Below are 23,128 nucleotides of genomic sequence, written 5' to 3'. Positions count from 1 at the left end.
GGCCAGACTGTAGGGCCGAGTCAGAAAAGGGAAGAACTGGAACAGAGATAGGAGAAAAGAGCCCCAGACCAGCAGGAAGGAGAGGCCAGAGCAGCCCGAGGCACGGTTTTCTTGTCTTTGATGCAGAGTAGTTGAGCATCCTTGGGCCACTGAGGCATCTCCCACTACTCAGGACACCTCCTCCAGGAAGCCTTTCCAGATGCCTCAGACCAGCCTTTCCCTCTCCCCTTATGCACTCTCCTGCCCCCGGTGCCTCCCTTCCAAGCTCTGCCCTCCCGGTGTCCCCATGGACATACGCCCTGAGAATCTAGTCAGGGTCTGGCTCCCGTGGGTAGCTGAGCTCCAGCGAGAGGCCGGGCCTGGCTTTGCTGGCTTCCCCAGATGCTGTTCCCACTGGTGCCATCACTCTTCCTTGGCGGCCCAGGGGGTGAGTGGGTGGGGCAGAGGCCACCGCAGGAGAGGGAGCTGCCTGACCCAGACAGGCCCCGGAGCCGGGGACGCAGAGCGGCAGGGCAGGGAGCAGATGCCTGTCGCTTCCTGCCTGGCAGCCCGAGGAGACGGCTGTGCAGCCAGGCGTGAGTAACGGGAACGCCTTGGCCTGGGGCTGACACTCGGGGAGGGACGGCAGGAGGACACCAGCCTGCCTGCTGCAGACCGAGGTGTCCTGAGTGTGGGTGGTGAGGGGGACGCCATGGGGGCACCGAGGTGTCCCCACCCCCACCCCCGGGACTCCTGGCATGCAGGGCGGGTCTCTGAAACACCAACTAGGCAGGGGCAGAGGCTGCGGCCCCCAAGCCCACAGGCCCTGCGCTGCGCTCTGCAGGTTAAAAGCAATACTGAAAGACCAGGAAGTGTCCCATACTCAGGGTTTCCCACCTCCACGGAAGAACCGGAGGCCAGGGCCACACCGAGCCACAGTCGGCTGTGTCTCCCTCACGCCTCCTAGAACCACCGACACCCGAGTTCAGCCTGGGCCATCCCCAGAGCCCCTTCGAGCTCACTCACCTCTGTGGGTGGAAATGGCCTCCCCAGGCATAGGCCGGGCACTGGGGCTGGGGGAGGGGTGGGGCGCCCGGCAGCACGGGGTTGGAGGAGGCTGGCATGGGTGTGGGCCCACACCCTGCGGGATCCCATGGCTGCTCCACACTCCACCAAGATCCCCACCGCGCCCCGCTCTGCCCTGTGTGATCCCAGCCCCGGGGCCTCTGGTCTGCCCGAGGCGCTGAGGTGCGCCTTGGGGCCCAGGGCAGCCCCACAGGCTGACCTCCCGCCAGCCCACCCCTCCTTCCTCGCCTCCAGGCCCTCGCCCTCTGCCAGCCCTGCCTCCTGCTCCATAAATAAGCCTCTCCTCTGCGCCTATAATTAGCCCCAAGTAGAATAATTCATAACAAACTTTATTTCTTGTGGCGTCTCTCTTGCTAACTGTCGCCGAGCGCCTCACAGGATCAGCAGGGGGGGTGGCGGGGGTGGGAATCCCCGCTGGGGCCTCAGCGGAGAGCTACTTCTGTCAGCCACACGGGAGCCATACGGGTGGCCTGTCCCACACCGAGGGGGACGAGAGGGGAGGTGTCCGCCTTGGCCAACCTGGGCAGGAGGGTGGACCCCAGGGCCCCGCCAGCTGGGTCAGCGATGCGAGTGGCCAGCCCAGAGAGCAGTAACGATGGTGACAGTAACAATAATAACAATAACAATAAGAGTGGCAGTCGCTTCCATAGCGCTCACTACACTCCTAGCTGGGTCTTTAAAAGTTAATGAATTTATTTACTCAGAAGACAGAGTGACAGAGAGAGAGGGAGAAACCCAGACGGAGATCTTCCATCTGCTGGTTCACTCCCCAAAGGCCCTCAACAGCCAGGGCTGGGCCAGGCCGAAGCCAGGAGCCAGGAGCTCCATCTGGGCCTCCCACGGTGCGGGTGGGAATCCACGTCCTTGTGCCATCGCCTGCTGCCTCCCAGCTACATGAGAAAGGAGCGGGACTGGAAATGGAGCAGCCAGGACCCCAACGCGGGCGTCCCTGGCATACGGGGAGTGGGCGTCCCGAGAAGAGGCTTCACCCCAGCACTACCACGCCTGCTGGAATCCCTGGTTTGTTTTTTAAATTGGGGCTTTTTAAACTATAAAATGAAATTCCGCTCCTTGAAATCCACATCCTACTGAGCTCTGATGAGCAACTGTACCCGCCCCCTCCAAGACACAGAAGCTTCACTGCCCCCCCAAATGTCCCCACCCCCATCCTGAGCCCCTCTGTTCTCAGGGCCTTTGCCATGCCACCACCCACTGCGCCCGTCACTGCAGGGTCGCCATTCCTGAGCGTCATGGAAACGGGACTGCACGGGACGCCCTCCTTGGCGTCCGGCCCTGGGGTTTACCCACGTGGATGTGGACTTGGCCGTGGGCTCCTTTTCTGGAGTCAGCGCGTCCCACGGTGTGAACGCACAGCGCCGTGGCTCTGTGCGCTGGCGGGGGGTTTCTGGGTTCGGGCGATCTCAGCACAGAGCTGCCGGGAACGTTCCCAGGCAGGTCTTTGGCAGCCACGGATCTCATTTCTGCTGGGAGTGGGATCGCTAGGGAGGGGGAAGCCTGTCTCTGCTGTGTAACCATACATGTGTAAAGCCTCCTGCTTAGTTCTCTCCACAACTTTGTGGACAGAGGGACTGTCATGACCCTCATTTTACAGGTGACAAACTGAGGCTCGGCCAGGTGAAGTGCCTTCCCCAGGTCACACTACTGGACACGGCGGAACTGGGCAGTGTGGGCCCGGAGTCTGGGCCCTGAGCTCTGGGCACGGGTCCTCTTGGGAAGTGGGCAAGTGCGCTGGGTGGAAGCCATAGCCTGGGTCTGAGCCCAGCTCCACCTCTGCCCGGCCATGTGCATGCACGGGTCCTCAGAGCCCCGCACACCCCTGTTTGCAAACGGCACCCACAGTCACCCAACACTGAGCAGCTGGAGGACGCACATCAGAGCAGACGTCCGGCACCGCTATAACATGACCTCCCCATTCCGACCACGCGGTCCTGACCCCCGCATCTTCCAAGCTCAACTGAACGAGAATGGCCCCTGTGCACGGCCAAGGTCACTTGGCCTCTGCTCAGCACCCAGTCACTCATCCAGCCCTGTTACTGGGGAAGGAGGTGGATGGAACTTCCTAGCAAGGAAAGCAAAGCCCAGCCACCCTGCCACGGACTGAGTGTGTCCCCCCAGGTCGTGCGCGTTGGACCTGTCACTCTGCCACGGCAGCAGCGTCGGGAAGCCGGGCCCTGGGGAGCTTTCTTGGCAAGTGCTCTTGCAAAAGCTGATTAGCTCCGGGGGGCGGGTCATTGAAAAGCTAGCCCCCCCACCCCATGTTTGTCTCTTCCACACACATGTGCCTGCCCCTTCTGCTTTCCACCATTAGCTGAAGCAGAGCCAGGGCCTCCCCAGATGCCCACGGCATGCTATTGTCACTGGGGTTCCAGAAGCGTGAGCCTAAATAAACCTCACTCTTTATAGATCATACGGTCCCAGGGATTTTGTTACTGCACACAAAAATGGGCCAAGACACACCCAGAGTGGGGGATCACCAGCTGGGCAGCCCCTCGATGGGGCTGGAGGGGCAGCAGCCTCACCCCCCATGACGCCCCCTGCACCTGCCTTGCCACATGGGGTCATGTGGGCAGAGACTTCTCTGAAGTTGGCTTGGAATTAATATGGCCTCGCTGATGGAGAAGACAGGGCTGGTGGAGAGAAGCCTCCCTTTTCTCCTGCTCATTAGCTCCCTCCCAGGGCCCTCAGGGGACCAGTAGCCCCACCTGACCCTCCGCCACTCTGGGCTCTGCTCTGGCCCAGCAGGTCCTGAACAGGTCCCCTTCAAAAGGAGACAGACAAGAGATGAGGAGATACGGCCGCTCCCTTCCAGAGCCCAAGCTGTTATTACAACAGGCGCAGGAGGTGGGGGTGCGAATGTTTCCTTCACGTAGGGGAACTGTAACACTCACTGGGGAATGAACCCTTGCTCTGGTACCCGGCCCCTACCCAACTCACAGCTGCCTCCACGCCTCTGACTCCTCCCTCTTGGGCCCAGCTGGGTCCTCACAGGCCCCTCCACTCCCCGCCACCACCACCCGCACCCTGCACCCACACACAGAGGCCTGCAGAGGGCTAACACGGGGAGAGGAGGCGGTGGTGATGAAGCCGCAGTGGGAAGAGGAGCCCAGGGCGCTGCCGGTTTCTAGCTGAGCTCTCAGCACCTGCTCCCCAGGGATCCCCGCTGACTCTCCCCAGTGCCTCCACCCTCAGACTGGATCACCTCCTTCTCCCAGATCCTCTGCCTTCCTCTCACATACAGCCTGGCTCTACCAGGTCAGCTGCAGGGACAGAGACTCTACCCACAGAGCCTGGCAAGTCCAAGCCTTCACTGGGATTGAGGGCAGGAGAGTCCTGGCTGTGTGACCTGGGCACCAGGAGCGGCCCTGAACTGCCCAGACCGCAGCCCTCCTGCCTGGTCTGGGGCATAGTGACACTGTTATCCTACCCCGCTGAGCCAATGTGACAGTGGCCATTCATCACCCGGGCTCCTGCACACTGCCCCGTGATGCATGGCCATCCTCCTCACTGCGTGCGATCAACGACCTCACTGCCACGCAGCTCTGGGTTTCCTGACATTCAGTTCACCCTCTTCGGATGCCCTTGTGGCCAATAAGCCTTGCCCAGCCCTCGGCTCGTCCTCTTCCCCATTCACTCTCTAATTGGGACAAAAAGCACGTGCTGGTGCTTTGGAGGACGGGGTCTACAAGGCACGGAGAGAAGACAAAAGGGATAAGGAAGGAAGTAGCTGGGAGAGAGCGAAGAGGCGGCCGTGATTCCTGGATGGAAGAGACAGGAGCGGTGTGGGTGGCAGCAGCATTGGAGAAGGGCCTTGCAGGTGTCATAGGGATGGCAGGGGGAGAGAGGCCAAGCAGAGACCAGCAAAGGCACAAGCAGAGAGAAGGCTTCCCAGCCTCCACCTTCCCTTCCTCCACAAACAGAGGCCACGTTTTCTTTGGGAATCCACTGCTGTCCCATACTCAACCATGTGGTTTGGGTGGAAATTATGCCCCCACCAGCTCTATGGGTGTGTCCTGATTGGCTGAAACCAACTGCATCTCCTCCCTGGCCCTGGTGATTGATTTGGGATGGACACCTGAGGTAGCCAATGGGATTCCAGAAGATACTGGCCTGGGCTTTTGAAAAGAGGTTTCCTTCCCCCTGAATGGTGTGAGGTGAGGATGTGGGGGCTGGGATGTTGCAAGAATCTTGTCATCAAGACAGGGAAGGTATGGAGATGTCAGGGACTGTCCTAAGGAGGTCAAGGACATAGCCCACACCAGAAAGGGCAGAGCAGAGAAAGGGGGAAAGTTGTTCCAGGGTGATATGAGGTTAACTGATGGATCAGACGTCACCCAAAGTCAGCCATATCTTTGTGCTTTTCAGCTACAAGAGTCAGTAAGATCTATCACTGTCCAAGCCTGTCTGAGCTGAGTTTTCTGTCATATTGCAACGACAAGTTTCTTAACTGGCAATCCTGTTTGACTGGAGCGTAACAAACAGGAAGCAAGAGGTAAGAGGGTAAGACTGGCAGGATGGGTCTGGGAGGACTGACTGATGAGTTGGGGACCTGGCATTTACTTCTATAGGCAGCAGGGAACAGAAATAGGCTCCCAGCATCCTAAAATACCCCTGGGATTGGGCCTCACCATCTCTGCTTCCCACCTCTCCCACTCCCGCCTGACACAGTGAGGCAGCAGAACCCATTTTGCAAGAAAGCATCTTACATTCTCAGTGCCACAAAATCGGGCCATTTTTTGTTTACTATGATGAAATCCCCCAGGCTGGGCACTTTATAAAGAAAAGAGATTTATTGAGCTCACACTTCTGGAGGCGGGAAGTTCAAAGTGAGGTGACCACTTCGATTTGGCATCTGGTAAGAGTCTCATGGCCAACGGTGCCCCAGTGGCAGCAGCACACGGAGGAGGGAGAGCCCACGGCTATGCAAGAAGGCAGAGCACTGGGAGGTGCCAGCTTTGCTCTTTTAATGACAACCCTCTCTCAAGAATCAAAGGGAGCAGGCATTTGGCACCATAGTTAAGATGCCACTTGGGACACCAGCATCCCAAGCTGAGTGTTTGGGTTCCAATCCCAGCACCAACTTCAATTCCAGCTGCCTACTAATATGCACCCTGGGAGTCAAGGGTTCAAGTGCTTGGGTTCCTGCCATTCACACAGAACACGTGGCTTGAGTTCCCAGCTCCCAGATTCAGCCTGGCCCAGCCGTGGCTGTTGTGAGCACTTAGGGAGTAAAGCAGCAGACGGAAGACCTCTCTCTGTCTCTCTGCCCTTCAAATAATAGTAACAGCAGCAACAACAACAACAACAACAATAATAAAAAAACTCAATGCCTTCTGAGGTCAGGGCCTCCCAATGGCCACTCCTCTTGGAGGTCCAATCAGTCCTCACATTGCCACTCTGGAGACCAAGCCTCCGATATGTAAGCCTGTGGGGCATGCAATCAATATCTAAACTGTTCAGCCACTCTTCCTGGAACACACTCTGGGAATTTCAGGGGAAGCTACAGACTGAGTCCCCAGTCCAAAGGCTGGAGGCTCTGTGGGGCACGTATTCCACGGTTTGGTTCAGTGACAAACTCTTGCTAACAAAAGTGTCTGGCAGCTAGTGGTGCTCAATAAGCCTGAGAATGAATAAATAACTCTCTGGAGGTCTCCTCGGTCGTGGGGGGGACCTCGTGGGGAGCTAGTAGAGATCCAGCCTACATTGGGCTGTCCATGGTGCTGAAAACAGCGGCATGCCCAGGGCCGCTGTCCGTGGTGCTGGAACAGAGCTCACAGCTGGCTGCACAGCCCATCTGTGGAGACTTGGAAAGGGCCCAACGCATCCTAGGAACCGGGGTAGGGAGTATACTCCCTAACCTTGCCTCTACTGGTACTGCAGTCCCCCGAGACCACCTGTGTGAGACAGATAACCTGGCACAGCCTCAAGCAGGCCTGTTTCCTGATGGTGACCCTGCCCCAGTGCGGATATCAGTTCACCCTGCTGCCCAGGCTCTCCGGGGTTGGAGGTCCCTGAAGGACTAGAACATCAGCCCCCATTCAGCCAGCCTCTGATGGGGACCCTGGGAGAAACAGACAGGCAGAGACGGGCTCTGGGCAGGCAGCCCGAGAGAAAGGCAGCATGCCAACGGCATTCACCAAGGGCCTGGCAAGAAATTCCTGTCCTCAGCGGCTCACGGCCACTGCCTTGCAAGGTGTCTGGGCCAGAAGACAGTTCACAGAGGGAGAGGGCAGTGGGTGAGGTGGCAGGCACAAGCTGGAGACAGAGCTTGGCACCCTGGGATTGGAGATCTGGGAGAAGGGCCCAGTAGCGATGTGGGAGCAGTGGTGTGGATCAGCACCGGGAAGGGGAGCAGAGGTGGGCTGGTGGGGACACACTGTTCCTAATACAACACGGAAACAGGGTTATCGCTCTGGCGGGGACGTCCCCTCTGACATCATTATTGAGGGGCGGAGCCTCACATTCTCGTTCCGCCCAGAAACCACTCTGGCTCCACCGCCCCGTGGACTTATCTAAGTCTTCTGAAGGCAATTTATATTTCCAGCCCGCATCACCTCCAGGGGAAACGGTTTCCAAGTTTATTCCCTGCTGGCTGCTGTTACTGGCTTTAAACTTAAGTCTCCTGAGCTTTGCTGGGGGGGAGGGGCCCACCCCTCAGGCTGGGATTCAGGCAGGGAGCCGAAGCCCGGCTTCTCCATGCCTTTTCTGATTTTCACAGATTCTCCCATATTCCCTCTCAGCCTCTCTGTCTGAGACGGTCCCGGGGGGCCAGTCTGATTTTATATGACAGTTCCCTGCTCCCCACAACTCTCTGGATAACAAACACTCTCTGCCGTACTGAGCTGTATTTACCTGCGCTGTGCCGTCGATGTAAGATCTCAGCTGTGCTCACGTGGGGATCAATGCCTCCAGTTCACAGATGTGCAAGCTGACCCAGGTCATACACATCTGTGAGAGAGCCCAGGCTCCCCCAATCTCAGACCGGTGCTCCCCCAGAAAGGCGTGACCACAGGCTCACCAGGCTGCCGGACGCAGGAAGCCATTACTTGCGTCAAGGGGGAAGACATGGGTGACTTGTTTCAATTTTCCAACCCCATCACGTCCTGCCTGCTGTTGCCCTTCTAGGTCTTTCCTTAGGAAAGAAGCCTCTGACACCACCCACGTCATTTTCCCCACACCAAAACTCGCCGGCCACTCTCTGCCCAGCCCACTGCCTTTGGAGGCAAGAACTTCCTCCAATGTTTCCCTACCCGGCTGGCATTTACTACCACCCAGGAGAGTTTAGATTTAGCTGCAAACTTGGCAATTTCACTGTACACATCCTCTGCCAGATCTTTTATTTAAATGTTACAAAAAATTAGCTCTGATTCTTGCCTGAGCTCACATCTCCCACTTCGCCACCCAGAAGACTGTTAGTCATTCACACCTTTTGTTTCCTTTCTTTGTCAACTCCTTATCGATGAGAAACAGTTGCTTCAAACTCGGGGTGAATCTATTTCTTAAGACACTCACACATGGGACCCACACTCCAGAACACTTAGGATACTCTCTCTCTCTCTCTCTCTCTCTCTCTCTCTCTCTCACACACACACACACACACACACACACACACCCTAATCACAGGACTCACATATACAGATGCTGGCTCAGGTGCACAAGTTTCTGCAGTCACACCCGCACTTCCCTGCACACCCACGCACACACCTGTGCCATGGGGGGGCCTTGGAGCTGCCCTTTGCAGAGCCCAGTGATTTCCTCTGTTGGCCAGGAGGGAAGACGAGGGAGCCAGGCAGGGAAATGCCAGCATGGGAGAGAATAGATACTCGAGGCTCTGGAGCAGCTGGAACTGTTGGGAAGGGATCCGGAATTTCCTGAAACTTGGACCAGACTGGTTAGAGAATCCTGGAGAAGCATCTCTCTCAGCCCTGGGCAGGGGGCCTGCTGGCAGCTGCCCAGGAGCAGTCATGGGAGACATACAATGGGTGCACCTGGACTGGCGGCCCCCAGGGCTTTGAGAGCCAGCATCCCTGCTTTGCCAGCACGGGGCAAGGTCATGTCCACAGATTCACTTCTCGGCCACAGCAGTGCCCACGTCCTCCTCAAAGCACGCGAATCAGCCCTGGTTAGAGGTCCCAGTCCCAGGCCCCTGTGCTGCACGAGAACACCCATCACCCCAACCAGCTTCCCAGAGACCACCTCTCTCCCTGGCCGTGCTGCCTGAAGAATGCGGGGCTTGCCCACAGTGCCCGAGGTACCCAACACTCTCAGGAGAAGCTGCTGCCACTAGAAGTCCAAAAACAGCGGGGACATGCCTGGCCCAAAGAGTCATGTGAGCATCGAGCAGGGCCACGTGCTCCTGCCAGCCTCCCACATGCCACTCTGAGGCTGCCACACTGGCTCGTGTCTCCTCCACCACCTGGCCCTGCCTGGGCCCAGCTACAGGGCACAGAAACCCTGAGGCTGCCCCTGACAGGAGCCCTGACAATGCTCACGTGGCTGCTCAGAGACCTTGTGGGGGGGCACTGCAGATGGACTTGGGGTCAGGGATACCATCTCTCAGCTGTCATCAGCTTCTCCCTGGAGGGTGGGGGTGAACTGGGCCTGGAGGGAGGAAAAGAAGAAGAGAGAATGGGGGGAGGGAGGGAGAGAGAGAGAGAGAGAGAGCCAGCAGGGAGGGAGAAGGGGAGCAACCATCCCACTGGGTAAATCCACACTTGGCAGCAAATAGGACCCTCACCCTGTGCACCTGCCCAGCTGCTGGGCAGTTCTGAATCAACTCGCTCTCTCTCTCTCTCTCTCTCTCTCTCTCCTTTTTCTCTTCTCCCGGCATTTTTCTTCCCCTTGGGGTCCTCAGAGGAGAAGATTCCATAGCAAGATCTTGAAAAGAATGGCCCTTCTGGGCCCTGGGGAATCTATTAGAGTTGGGAAGTGATGGCCTCAGCGGCAGGGGCCGCGCAGGGAAGACAGGGAGACAGATCGCGCGGGCTGGGCCGCTAATGCCAGCCATGCGTCTCGGCGGGGCTGCGAAGCCGCAGACAGGACCCGGACAGACAGGAGGAGACAGAAGGGACCCAGCTTAGCTCCTTTGTTCTCTTCTGTGCTCCTGACAGCACGTAATTATTTCATTTCTTCATTTGTTCAGTGGCGTGTTGCCCTCTCCTTCGCGGGAACATCCGCTGTGCTTGCCGGCAGCCCTGGCGCCCGTTCAGAGCCGGGCACAGAGGGGCGTTCCACTCCGTTTGCTGGCGAGTGGAAGAAGGAGTGGGTGAGGGACGTGGCTCAGGCCTGTCCAAGAGAGGACACTGGGATCCTGCAAATGCTCCCAGGAGCCCCCAGGCCGGGCAGCAGCCAGAAGACCCCTCTGTCTCCACTGGGCGCTAGCCCACAGCTTCCTGCCATTCCCTGGCCTTAGCCAATGGCCTGTGTCTTTGATGCAAGGGTGGCTGCGGGGGACTGGCCCTGGGAGTGGGTCTCAGAAAGCTGTGGGCCTTGGGATGGCAGTCTGATCCAGACCCTCGGCTCCTTTGCCCAAAGGGTGACCAAGCCCTGCCCGTCCCTGTCACCGAGGCCCCGCCGCTCCCCTTCCATGCCTCATCAGTCCTGCTCTGGGTCATTCTGGTACCAACCCGTCTCTGCCCCGGCTGCCGTGGGTCTTCTGAATCCCTAGTTGCCTGGGCTGCTTTCCTGGCTGAAAGTCTTCAGCACAGGTGGCGGTTCGGCCTGGTGGTCAGGACTCCTGTTATGATGCCAGCAGCCCACAGTGCAGGGGCTGGGTTCGAGTCCTGCCTCTGCTCCACATGCCAGCTTCCTGCCAGTGCACACCCTGGGAGGCAGCAGTGACTGTTCAAGGACTTGGGTTCCTGCCACCCACACGGAAGACTTGGGTGGAGTTCCTGGCTGCTGGCTTCAGCCCCAGCCCAGCCCTAGGTTCAGCCCCAGGTACTGGGGAGTGAACAAGTGGTGGATGGCAGCTCTCTCTGGCTCTCCATGTCTGCCTCTGTCTCGCTCTCTCATTTTTCTCTGTGTCGAGCTGTCTCTGTTTCTCTCTTGATATTTCCTCTCTCTTTCTGTGTGTCTCTGTCTATGGCTCCATGTCTCTCTCTGTCTCACTGAAAAAAGGAAGCCCCCACAGTGCCCCTCGGTCTAGGGTATGGCTCCGAGCTCCCAGACGGGCGCTGGGGCCTCGGGTGACCGACAGGGCCCCCTGCATGCCTTTCCCGGCTCAGCCCCATACCTGCACGGGGGCAGTAGCGGCGACAGCAGAGAGGCCCGAGTTCTCACCACTCACCCTCCCCTGGGCCTCAACCAACCCGAGGGCTGGTGACCACTGCTCCTGTTTTACCGATGAGAAAAGGGAGGTGCGATGTGTGCAGTTATGGGATTAGGTCCCCACTGGGCAGCACTGACAATAAGAATTAATACCGGAGCCGGAATGGATGGGCATGAACTCCAAGCGGCCCCCCACTCTTGGCAGTCAGACTCCCACCCGAATGCCTGGCTTTCCCCGTGCAATTTCCACATCTGTGAAATGGGTGCAGCTCCCCAAGGCTCTGTGGCGAGGCTTCCACAAGAAAACACATGCAAGGGCTTCAGCAAACACGGCAGTGCTCTGGGGCGTGGACCTGTCACGGTGGACCCCCAGGAAATGGGGACTGGGCGGGGAGAGGGCGGGAGCCACGAGGACCTCAGCCAGGCAGCAGCGGCCAGCGGTCAGTCTCCGGGAGGTGGACGTGGGAGGGGAGGAGGAGGTGTGGGAGGGGTCACAGGGTTTATGGGGAGGAACAGCTCCGGGCAGTGCACACGGAATCCAAGGTGGCGCCGAGCGGTCAGCCAGCTGTGGCTGGAGGGCGGGGTGCCCCAGGGGAGCAGCTTCGTGGGGAGCGGGCCTGTGGAGGAGGGGGTGTGGAGGACCAGCGTTAGTCCACACCGCGCGGAGAGAGGAATGGAGCCTGCAGGACACTGCGCACTGCTGCATCGGGGAGGGCCGCGACGGGAGAAGGGGTGCCCTGGGATGGGAGGGGCCCCGGGGAGTCGCCAGCTGCAGTCCCATAAATCGCGCCCTGGCCCAGCCTGGCAGTCCATTAACATGAGAGATTTTATCGCACTTTACAACCTCCCTGTCTTGTACGGCGACAGCAGGTAATTAAAACAATAATTGTTTTCTGATGTTGCTTCTGCCGCACGATAAAAGCTTCCAGTTATTTTCCTTCCACCGGGTAGGTGGGGGAAGGGTCCCATACGGGCCGTGGCGTGGGGGGGTGGGGCCTCGGAAGTTGGGTGGGGCACAGAAGGAGGAAGTGGGGGCTTCGGGCGTGGCTGTCACAGAAGCGGGGGAGCAGAAGCCTGCTTCTCACTCAGCAAAGACCTGAGCACATCCTGCCTGTCTCTCTGTCCGTCTTTCTCTCACACACACACATACACACACGTGCCGGGACACAGCGGGTGCACCCCGAGTGCCCAGTGCAGGCTGGTATTGCAGGCCTAGGTGTGGGCTGCTCTGGTGAGGGCCGCCCTACTTGGGAGCCTCCTGCGGGGCAGGCCTGGACAGTAGCTGCTCTGTCCACTAGGGGGCCTCATTGCACCCAGGGAGGGAGGCACAGGTGGGCGTTGAGGAACTGGGGTGATGGGGAAAGAAGGGTGGGGGAGGCAGTGAGTATCAGCCCCAGTGGTAATGAACGTGCACTTCCCAGGCACAGGGACGCCTGGCAAACCACGATGGCTTTTTCCTGAGAAGGGTTGGGATCCAGGGGAGCTTACTCCAGGTATGGAAAGGGGTCTTCTGTGTGCCCCGAACAATCATCCACCCTCCCTCTCACTGGTCCATCATCCACCCAGCCTCCCTTCAGCCTATTCTCCCATGGATCCACCTGCTTGGCTAGCATCTACCCAGCCTTCCACTCATCCCTGAGCACTGAGCATGAGCGGGACACAAGTGCCTGCCCTCAATATTTATGTTGGGGCTGGCACTGTGGCGTAGGAGGTTAAGCCTCCACCTGCGGTGCCGGCATCCCATATGGGCACAAGTTCAAGTCCAGGCTGCTCCACTTCTGATCCAGCTCTCTGCTATGGCCTGGGAAAGCAGTAGAAGATGGCCCAAGTCCTTGGGCCCCTGCACCCATGTGCGAGACCAGGAAGAAGCTCCTGGCTCCTGGCTTCGGATCGGCGCAGCTCCTGCCGTTGTGGCCATCTGGGGAGTGAACCAGGGGATGGAAGACCTTTCTCCCTCCCTCTCTCTCTCTCTCCCTCTCTGTAACTCTGCCTTCAAATAAATAAATACGTAAATATTTTTAAAAAAAGAATAAATAAGCCGGCGCCGTGGCTCAATAGGCTAATCCTCCACCTTGCGGCGCCGGCACACCGGGTTCTAGTCCCGGTTGGGGCGCCGGATTCTGTCCCGGTTGCCCCTCTTCCAGGCCAGCTCTCTGCTATGGCCAGGGAGTGCAGTGGAGGATGGCCCAGGTGCTTGGGCCCTGCACCCCATGGGAGACCAGGAAAAGCACCTGGCTCCTGGCTCCTGCCAGGATCAGCGCGGTGCGCCGGCTGCAGCGGCGGCCATTGGAGGGTGAACCAACGGCAAAAAGGAAGACCTTTCTCTCTGTCTCTCTCTCTCACTGTCCACTCTGCCTGTCAAAAAAAAAAAAAAAAAAAAAAAAGAATAAATAAAGAAGAATCAGGAAATAATATGGAAATATCTTTTATAAAAGAAATGTCTGTTTTAACGGGAGGAGATGGCAAATAGACAAATCAATGAGGAAGGCGACCTCCAAGCTGGCAGATGCCAAGGGGCAGCTAACGCGGAGTGAGGCTGCCTGAGGCTGGGGGCCGGGGGCGGCTCTGAGGAGGTGACATCTGAGCAAGGCCTGAGTGACACGGAGAAGCTGGGGGCACCCGGGGTGGGGGCTGGGGGCTGAGGCTTCTGGGCGGCAGTGACTCTGCTGTCTGTACCCTTGCCAACTCCAGCTCCATGCCCGGGGAGCCCAGGGGGGCCACGGGTGGGTGAGGGGCAGGGACTGCTGGCACCGGTGCCCACGAGTGACGTCACACTTGGGGGCTCCCTGGCCCCCGCCCCCGTGCCCCCCAGGCCTGCAGCAAATCACCCTGATGCTTTAAAACAAATACTTCTTAATCACTAAAAATTGAAATGATTTCATGTGAAAATGTTAATGTATTCGGAATCACAGCCGTGCTCTGTGTCTGACAAATTAGCACCCGGCCCGCCGCATTGTTTGTAGCTACATTTATCCTGGTGACGAGACACACACACAGCAGAGCAGAGGGGCGGAGAGGGCAGCTCCCGGCCGGGGGCTATGCATGGCAGCAGGGGCAGAGGGCGAGGGGAGGGGCACAGAGGGAAATGAGGCCAAGGCCTCCCCTCACAGCCCACCCTGACCCTGCTGCCTGCCCACCAGCTGCCCTGGGCCCCCAGCTCGCCCTCTGATGCCAATCCTGGACCATGACACCTACACCAGGCATTGTCGGCTGCACCAGTAAAACGGGAGAACCAAGAGATGATAAAAAGCAATTTTCTTTTTGTAAAACGCTAATCTTTCAAGAATAAGAATTAGGATATGGAGATGCTGGAATCTTCCCGATGCATTGCTGTTGGCAGCCGGGACTGGTGCAGCCACTGAGGACAACAGCTCCACGGCCACGGGATGGGTGTTGAGTCTAATGGTTCTGACACTTGTTAGGTCACTGGCGTCCCACAGTGGAGCGCCTGGACGCAAGCCCTGGCTCTGTCTCTCCATTCCAGCTTCCTGGGAGGCAGCAGGTGATGGCTCAAGTAGCTGGGTCCTTGCCACACACCTGGGAAACTGGGATTGAATTCCAGGCTCCTGGCTTTGGCCTGGTCCAGCCCCAGAGCAGTCCCAGCCTGTAGTAGCCATCTAGGAAGTGAACCAGCAGATGGGAGTAGTCTCTCCCTTCCTCTCTCCCCGTGCCTCTCCAATAAATAAATGCTTCCGAAAGTTCAACACAACAATTCCACTCCTAGGTATATACCCAAGGGGACTGAAAAAGAGGTGCTTAAACAAACACATGTACATAAACAATCACAACATCATTATTCACGTTAGCCAAAAGGTGGGGAAAACCCACAGCTACCAAGGGGTGAATGGGTAAATAAAATGTGGTCTATTCATGCAGTGGAATATTATTCAGCCATAAAAAGGAATGGAGCACAGATTGGTGTACAACATGGAAGACCCATAAAAAGCCCCAGTCAGTGAAAGACAGCAGATACAAAAGGCCACAAACAGCATGAAAGCATGGACACACAATGGCCACAACAGGCAAGTTCACTACCACAGAGGCAGGGGATGGGAGTGTGGGCAGGCTGGACATGGCTGCTTGATGGGGGTTCTTTGGGGTAGTTTAAAATGTTGAGAAGGCCATACAGGGCAAGTGACACAGGACATTGGGAATACACTAAATGCCACTAAATGGTGCACTTTAAAAGAGTTAACAGGGGGTAGGCTTTATGGCCCACATGTTAAGTCACAACTTCGGACGGCTGTATCCCATCGAAGCGCTGGTTCCACTGGCTCCTGGATACTCCACTTTTGATCCGGTTCCCTGCTAATGCGCCCAGGAAACAGTGGATGATGGATCAGATGCTTGAGTTCTGGCATCCATGTGAGAGAGAGACCGGAATGGAATTCCTGGCTCTGGGCTTCAGCCTGGCCCAACAAGCTCGAGTGGTTGTGGCCATTAGGAGAGTGAACCAGTACAGAAGAGTGCTCTCTTTACTGGCTCTCTCTCCCTCTCCCTCTCTGCCTTTCAAATAAATCTTTTCAAAAATGATTAATTTATACTACTGTGATTTTTAAAAATACACAAACACATATACACACATGAGGGTGCGGCCAAAGTTCATGGAAATGGGATTAAAAGATGTTTATTTTTGTGCAAAACCCCCTAAAATCTGTATATTTGAGAAGTCTTCAAGAAGTCCATGGGTGGAGCTGTGGCACAGCGGGTTAAACCATGCTGGCAGTGCCGGCTTCCCATATGGGCACCGGTTCAAGTCTCAGCTGCTCTACTTCCAATCCAGCTCCCTACTGCACCTGGGAAAGCAGTAGAAGATGGGCCAAGTGCTGCAGCCACTGCACCCGCTTGGGAGACCTGGAAGAAGCTCCTGGCTCCTGGCTTCAGCGTAGCTCAGCCCTGGCTGTTGCAGCCATTTGAGGAGTGAACCAGCAGATGAAAGATTCTCTCTGTCTTCCTTTCTCTCTCTCCCTCTATAACTCTGCCTTTCAAATAAATAAATCTTTCAGAAGTGTCTGTGAAAAACCTATGCATGAATTGTAAAGATTGTTTTTTGCATTTTCCACAAATTTTGTGATGCACCCTCATATGTGCATCCAAGTCAGACTTCACCAGCCCTCCTGGACATGATGTACAAATTTGTGCTTGACACTGGGGGACAGGTGCTGGGCAGTGTGGAGACCTCCGCAGGGCTGCGGCTGAGGGACCCGCCCAGCCTTCTCCCTGCACCTCCCCTCCCCTGCCCTCCCCTCAGGGTCCCCAGGCCTGGTGATGGCACGTGCAGAGGTGTGCTCACGCTGTGCGTGCACAGCAGGCCTCCCGCGGCCAGGTAACCGTACCAGGTGTGCCCGCAGAGGGACCTGCCGTGGCTCAGCTCCTCCCCTGTGGCCTTTCTAGAAGCAACGATGGTGCACGCAGCAATGAGCACAGACATATGCAAGCCACTGTGCTTTCTTGTCACTTGGCTCCCTGCACCCAGACCACAGCAGTCCCATGTCTCTGGCTCCTTCCCAGGACCCCAGCCTCAGCTCAAACATCACCTCCTCAGAGAGGGGCCTTCCCTGGCCACCCTGTCTCATGTGGCAGCCAGCTCGCTCCTGGGGACAGGCCCTCTCTGCCTGCCTTTCAGCCGCTGCACGGCAGCCTCTGTGGATACAGCCACCTGTTGTCACCTGGTTATCTCCTCCTGCTACATGTCAGCCCTGGGAGAGGGGACTGTGCCTGCCTGGCTCACTGCGCACATGTTACACCTAACCCAGTGCCGGCACACACACAGTACGTGCTGATCCCTCCCCCCTCCATTTTCATGAAGCCCTGTCCCTCAGCCCGTCTCTCCACTTTCCAAATGCTCTCTGGGGCCACGAACCTCGGTCAACGCCCTCCCCTGCGCCCACCTGCAGACAGCTCACCTGCCCGCACTCTGTGCCCTCGCAGCGGCTGCCGTGCCTGTACGTCCCACACCCCCTTCCTCAAGTGCAATCCGGAAGCCTTTTCTGGCCCCGGCATCCTTCCATTTCCTACAAATTCCAAATGGCTGCAACCTGCCTGTCCCATCTTCCCAGCTCGGCTCGCTGCTATGGGTCTCTCCCCGCAGCTATTTCCACACGAGCCACTGCAGGGTCTTCCTGCCTCCCCCCCCCCCAGTTTGAGACTCCTCCCTGGGCTCCCGCTCTCTCTCCTAGACCTCCCTCTGGCTTCCCTGGAATCACACCCCTCTCCCCAAATCCCTCTTCTCTGTCTTGGCTGCAAACATACCTGCTCAGGAGCTCCCATCGACTGGCTCCTTGTAAGTGGGTCTCCGATCACCACTTTCCATCCTGACAGCGTCTCCAAGTGCCAGTCCCAAGTCTCCAATTATCTTTCAGCCGCTTCAAGCTGACTGTCCCCTGTCACCCCGGACTGAACAGGTGAATGCACAGGCCCCAGGCACAGGCTCTTGGAGCTGGGAGGGAGAGGAGAGAAGGCCCCTGTGCAGGGCTGCGTGTCCAATGCTTACCAGCCCAGCACATGGCATGAGGCAGCCTCAGCAGACTCAGAGGTTGGGGGTGAGTGGGGTGAGGGGTGCACGGTGTGGGGGTATCACAACAATGGTGCCTGGGGCAGGGGGAGTGCACAGTGCATGGGCAGAAGGTGACAATGGCAGGAGGCTGTGTGGAGCAGGGGTGTACAGGGCAGGGTGTACACAGGCAGTGGGGGTGGGGGCATGGATATCGGGGCTGTGCACAGTGATGAGGTCATATGGCCAAGGTGGCAGCCAGTTTCCAGCCCCAACCCACCCAAGAAAGTAGGCTCCTGTGCCCGGGTCAGATCTCTGGCTCTTTTAAGAGAAGCCTGAGGCGCCGGCGCCGTGGTGCAGTAGGTTAAGCCTCTGCCTGCAGCACTAGCATCCCATATGGGTGTCAGTTCGAGTCCTGGCTGCTCCACTTCCAATCCAGTGCCCTGCTGATGACCTGGGAACGCAGTAGAAGACAACCCAAGTGCTTGGGCCCTTGCACCTGCATGCGAGACTCGGAAGAAGCTCCTGGCCTCCTGGCTTTGTACTGGCTGAGCTCCGGCCATTGCAGCCACTTGGGAAGTGGACCAGAGGATTGAAGACCTCTCTCTGTCTCTCCCTCTCTCTGTCTGTACCTCCGCCTGTCAAATAAATCTTTAAAAACGAAACTGAGAAGTCCGAAAATTGCATTTTGGGGCGAATCCTTTCTTTCTCAGAAGTTACATGTGCTGCCCTGGGGCTTAGCGCCCTGTCTGCTGCCAGACAGCCCCAGTGGGTGGGTGCTTCGTCCACGGCCTCACGTCCTGTGCCTGAGATCCCCACACTGAACTCAGCCGGGCTCCAGCACAAAGTGGGGAGTTCTGAGGAACTGGGCAGGTGGTGGGGCAGCACACAGGACCGAGAAAAGTTACAGGACCCTCGGTCCACCAGGACGGTCTCCTCTGTCCACCAGAGGGGAACACGATCCTGGTCCCATGGCCCATCTCCACTGCCGCCAGCCCCAGGGGGAGGAGCCATGGGAAGGCGCCTGACCAGCTCAGTCCAGGTCACGTGACCACCTTGGACCAATCGCTGTGTCCTAGACTCTGGACAACCTAGTCAGGGGCTTTCTTCTGGGGGTGGGTGGAGCCCCCAAAACCAGCCCAGGACCATAGGCCTTGGGGGAGGCCAGCAGAAGGAGGGAGGCAGGAGGTGCTGTGAATCAGGGGAAGTATGAGAAGCAGCCAGTGCAGCTCAGGGAGATGGGGCCGCCCCTTCAGAAAACCCAGTTCCCAAGGAGGCCAGGAAACCGAGGAGTTTCCTACCCAGCACCGTGGGGGTAAGAGTGAAATCCAGGTCAGCCCCAAAGTCCTGTCCTTGCCCGTCCGCAGTGGAGCTGGGCCAAGGCCACCTGCCACACATCCACCGCCTCCCCGATTTGCTCCCGACAGGGCCTGCCTCGCACAGCACCACCGCCGAGGCCACCTGGGGCCACTGCCTGTCAGAGGGTCCTTCTCAGCCTCCTGTGTCTGCCCCACCTGTCCCAGTCCTACTCTCGCTTTCCCCATCACTGCTTCCAGTGCCCTCCAGGGAACAGGCTGCCTCCCCCCCCCCCCCCCCGTTGCCTGTCCTTCCGCGGACTTCACTCCTAGGACGTGTCTGCCCTCGCCCGCTGCACCTGTCGGCTGACCTTGGCCAGAGCTGGCTTCCGTTGCTCATGACCCCTGTGTCCCGCTCCCAGGGTGAGCTCTCTGGCTCTTTTGGCTTCTCCCCCAACCCAGCTCCCCATCTATTTTCTGTTTCTGACATCATTTTCCAGGCTCTGAATCATGTTTGCCTCCTCCTCCTCCTCCCCCCCGCCCCCTCGACGCAGCATTCTCGTGTAGTGTCTCCTCTTTCGCCATGGCCCCCACGCCCGTCTCTCGGCCTCCATCCCCGCTGCCTGCTCACTCACTGGCGGGAGAGGCCTCGTCATTTCCTGCCTGGGTGACCGCGGCAGCCTCCCGGCTGGTCTCCGTGCCTCCAGCCTCTCCCCGCTCCCATCCATCCTCCATGCACTGCTAGATTAATCTTCCTTAAACACCACTCACTGCCTGTCACTCCCCAGCTCGGAGCTGTAGCCGGCCCTGTCGCTCACTGGCCCCCCACCGGCACCGTCTGCTCTAAGCGGGCGCACGCCTCCTGGCTCCCCTGTGTACACACTTCCTCCTCCCTCACTCCCTGGACAAATCCCACCCTGTGCCAAGGGCCCAGCCAAGAAAGACTCGCTCTTCCTCTGACCTCTAGGCCCCCAGAACTCTGGGGTGGAGGCAGCAGGTAGCCAGGGCTTGCCCTGAAGTCACAGGCCAGCAGGAGGGGCTGTCCTTGTCTTGGCCATCTGGGCTCTCAAATGTTCCTGTGCTCTCTGCCACCTCTCTGCTCTCCCAGGCTGCAGGATCACCCCTGGCCTAGTGTCAGCCGCCACCGCGTCAGCCTCCTCCCTCGGGACCCCCACATGAGCACCTCGCTGAGACCCCAGCCCACGGGCTCCTGCCCTTGATGCCGCTTGCCACCGTTCAGGGCTGGGTCAGACAGAGAGGCCCAAAGCGAGCGTCCTCACTGCTGTCTGCATGGCACGGACACGGCTCACGCGTGCAGAATGTCCACTGGGGGGGCAGTGTCCATCTCGTGATGGCCACCTTCCCAGCTGAGGAGACAGGCACAGAGTGCTTCTGTCTGAGGTCTCGCAGGCTGGGACTCTGGCCCCCACACCAGCTCCAGAGCCCAGGTTCTTAAGCACAACTTCTACCGCCCAACTGACTCCCCGCCCCCAGCCTCCCCCCACCGCCGCACCTCCAAGCCCGAGGAAGCCAGTGAGTCCTGCAGGAACAGATTCCAGGAGCCTACAGTCCGGCCATGTGGACACTTCAAAGCGTCCGAAGGTTAAACTTTCTAGAATCCAGCAGGCAAACTGGCATTTGAAGCACCAAAGTGAATGCTCTCACTTAGAGATTGGAAAAGCAGCCCAGAGAAGCGCGTGTCACACACAGCCTGCAGGGTAGGGGGCACTGAGCCCCAGACACCTGGCCTGGCCTTCGGGGGTGGGCTTCCCGGAATTCACACCATACACAGTCCCCCACCCACGCCCCAGCAGTGTGAGCAGACCAGCTGGGTGTGACCCCAAGGGTCCGGAGGAGGAGGAGGTGGTCTCAGATGCGGGTTGGGGCACCTGCCTCTGACCACCTATTCCCTGCACGGAAGCAGCTGGAAACCCAGGGCAAAGCCACAGAGGAGCCGAGCAGGCTGAGCCATCACCAGGCAAGGGGGCTGCGCACAGGTGCCGCTGAGGCTCATGGGAAACGCCAAAGCAACACAGCATAGGACAGACGGGGCTCGGAGGAGGAAGCCCAGCACAAGGGTGGGCCCGCCAACTGGGGGTCCGTGGGAAGCTGCAGCTCCCATCACACCTTGCACATTGAGGCTGGGGCTGGGTGGCAGTGGGAGGGTGGTCCTGGCTGAGGACTGAGAGACACTGAATTGGAGAGTCAGGACTGAGTGTTATACAAAACACAAAGGGGCCGGCGTTCAGCCTACCAAGTCGGGATGCCTGCATCCCACGCTGGGAGTATCTGGGTTCAACGCCCGTCTCCAGCTCTCATTCCACCAGGGCAGACTCTGGGAGGCAGCAGTGATGATTCAACCAGCTGGATCCCCTTCAACCCACGTGGGAGACCTGGACTGAGTTCCCACCTCCCAGCTTCTGCCTGTCTTTCAAACAAATTTTTAAAAAGAAAAGAAAAAACGGAAGAAGCACTTACCGAAAAGCTTAGGGAGAGACCTGGACAGGTCAAGTGGTTGTTGTGAATGAGTTCTGGTTTCTTGATTGACAAGCCACACCCCAGGTCGCAGCAGGCGGACCCTCCCACCCTCACCCCCAGCCTCAATGCACAATGGTGGGATGGGAGCCATGGCTTGCCAGCGACCCCCAGTTGGCGGCCTGCCCTTGCCGGACTTCCTCCTCCGAGCCCCCCTCCTGTGCTGTTGACCTCTGAGAAAGTGTGGGGAGAGCGGTCACGGGACAGACAAGTGCACTGTTGTCCTGGGGTCAGGAAAGGAAGTGTGGCTGGCTGAATGTGTCACTCACGGTTGTCTGAGTGCAAGCAACAGAGACGGATTCTCACAAATTAACCCAAGAAGGGGGAAAGTTCTGGCCAGAGCCTGGCTGGTTGGGAGAAGGTGCAAGAAGCTTGCAGAGTAGGAGCCGGGACATGGGAATACTCGCTGAGCTCACTCGGGCTCTGCTGCTGGGATGAAGGGGCCCCCGAGACACCACCAAGTGGACCTGGGGGCAGATACAAAACTCAACACATGACTGCTGCCATCGGCCGAGAGCCCAGAGAAGCTGAGGCCAAGGCCAGAGCTTGTCAGTCAGCTGCGGGCCGCAGGCCCCTGAGAGACAAGTACAGTCACGCCCTTGATGGCCCGATGGCTGTACTGGAAGATAAAGGCCAGAGCAAAGCCCCGTGCACCTGGACCCGAGCCAGGCAGCTGAAAAAAGACCTTGGTACCAACAAACGGACACACGTGAACCGGATGACAGCACAGTTAGGGGAACCCAAAACTTGCGGGCATGGGCAGCCCCGTCTTCTAATCCTGTCCATTAGCCAGGCAACGGGCCTTCAGACTCAAGCTGTGGCCTCGGCGTCATCATGTTTGTTCCATAACTGGTCACAGTGTCCGAGCTTAGGACACACTGGTTATATCAGGGAGACAGTGCCTGTCCCTTCCTGGTGGACAAGAAGCTGTGAAGGCTGCAAACCACTTGGGTAATAATAGGACGACAGCGGCACAGGTGGCTTGGGCCCAGGCTAATGTGCACAGCCACAGCCTGAAGCTGCGGTGACTGAGTCACACCTGGCACAGGGCCTGAGCTAGACCGGTGAGAGAAGGGACATTGCTGGGCAGTTGACAGAAGAAATGCCCATTCTCTTCCTCTGATCTGGGTTTGTATGATATAGCAGCCCTGGGAGCTACTGGCAGCCACTTTGGGACCATGAGGGAGTGGTTATTGGACAATGTGCAGAGAAGCAGAGAGAAGGGTAGCCCTTGTTTCCACTGATCTACCTGGATCCAACCATGCCTGAAGCCAGCTACTCCTGACTCATCAGCTGCAGGCGCCGTGAAGCCTCCCCTACCACCACCCTGAGGTTTTATTTCCTTTTTCTTAAGCCATGTGGAGTTGATTTTGCAACGTTCACAACAGACACAGCATCCGGTGCTCCTCCATGCTGGGCGCTGTGTCGGCGTTTTGAGCTCCCAGAGGGAAGA

General features: G+C 58.2%; 1 protein-coding gene across 3 annotated transcripts in view; it reads right to left on the bottom strand.

Moving 5' to 3' along the window:
• UNC5A (unc-5 netrin receptor A) overlaps positions 1-23,128 on the bottom strand; it is a 59,190-nt gene that overhangs the window by 28,071 nt on the left and 7,991 nt on the right. The window contains exon 1 of one of the 3 annotated variants that reach the window (XM_089335103.1): positions 21,619-21,784. The exons of the other annotated variants lie outside the window; for them this stretch is intronic. Within the exon in view, the coding sequence (XP_089191229.1) occupies positions 21,619-21,769 (151 nt within the window). The 5' untranslated portion in view covers positions 21,770-21,784. Of the gene's footprint in view, positions 1-21,618; positions 21,785-23,128 lie in introns of those variants that run through there. 3 annotated transcript variants of the gene reach the window in all.

This window comes from Oryctolagus cuniculus, chromosome 6, assembly GCF_051225735.1.
Source record: "Oryctolagus cuniculus isolate XC-2025 breed Fujian yellow rabbit chromosome 6, ASM5122573v1, whole genome shotgun sequence".
Classification (NCBI taxonomy): Eukaryota; Metazoa; Chordata; class Mammalia; order Lagomorpha; family Leporidae; genus Oryctolagus; species Oryctolagus cuniculus.
The sequence above is the reverse complement of the archived record's forward strand: the minus strand, read 5'-3'. Positions and strand labels throughout refer to the sequence as shown.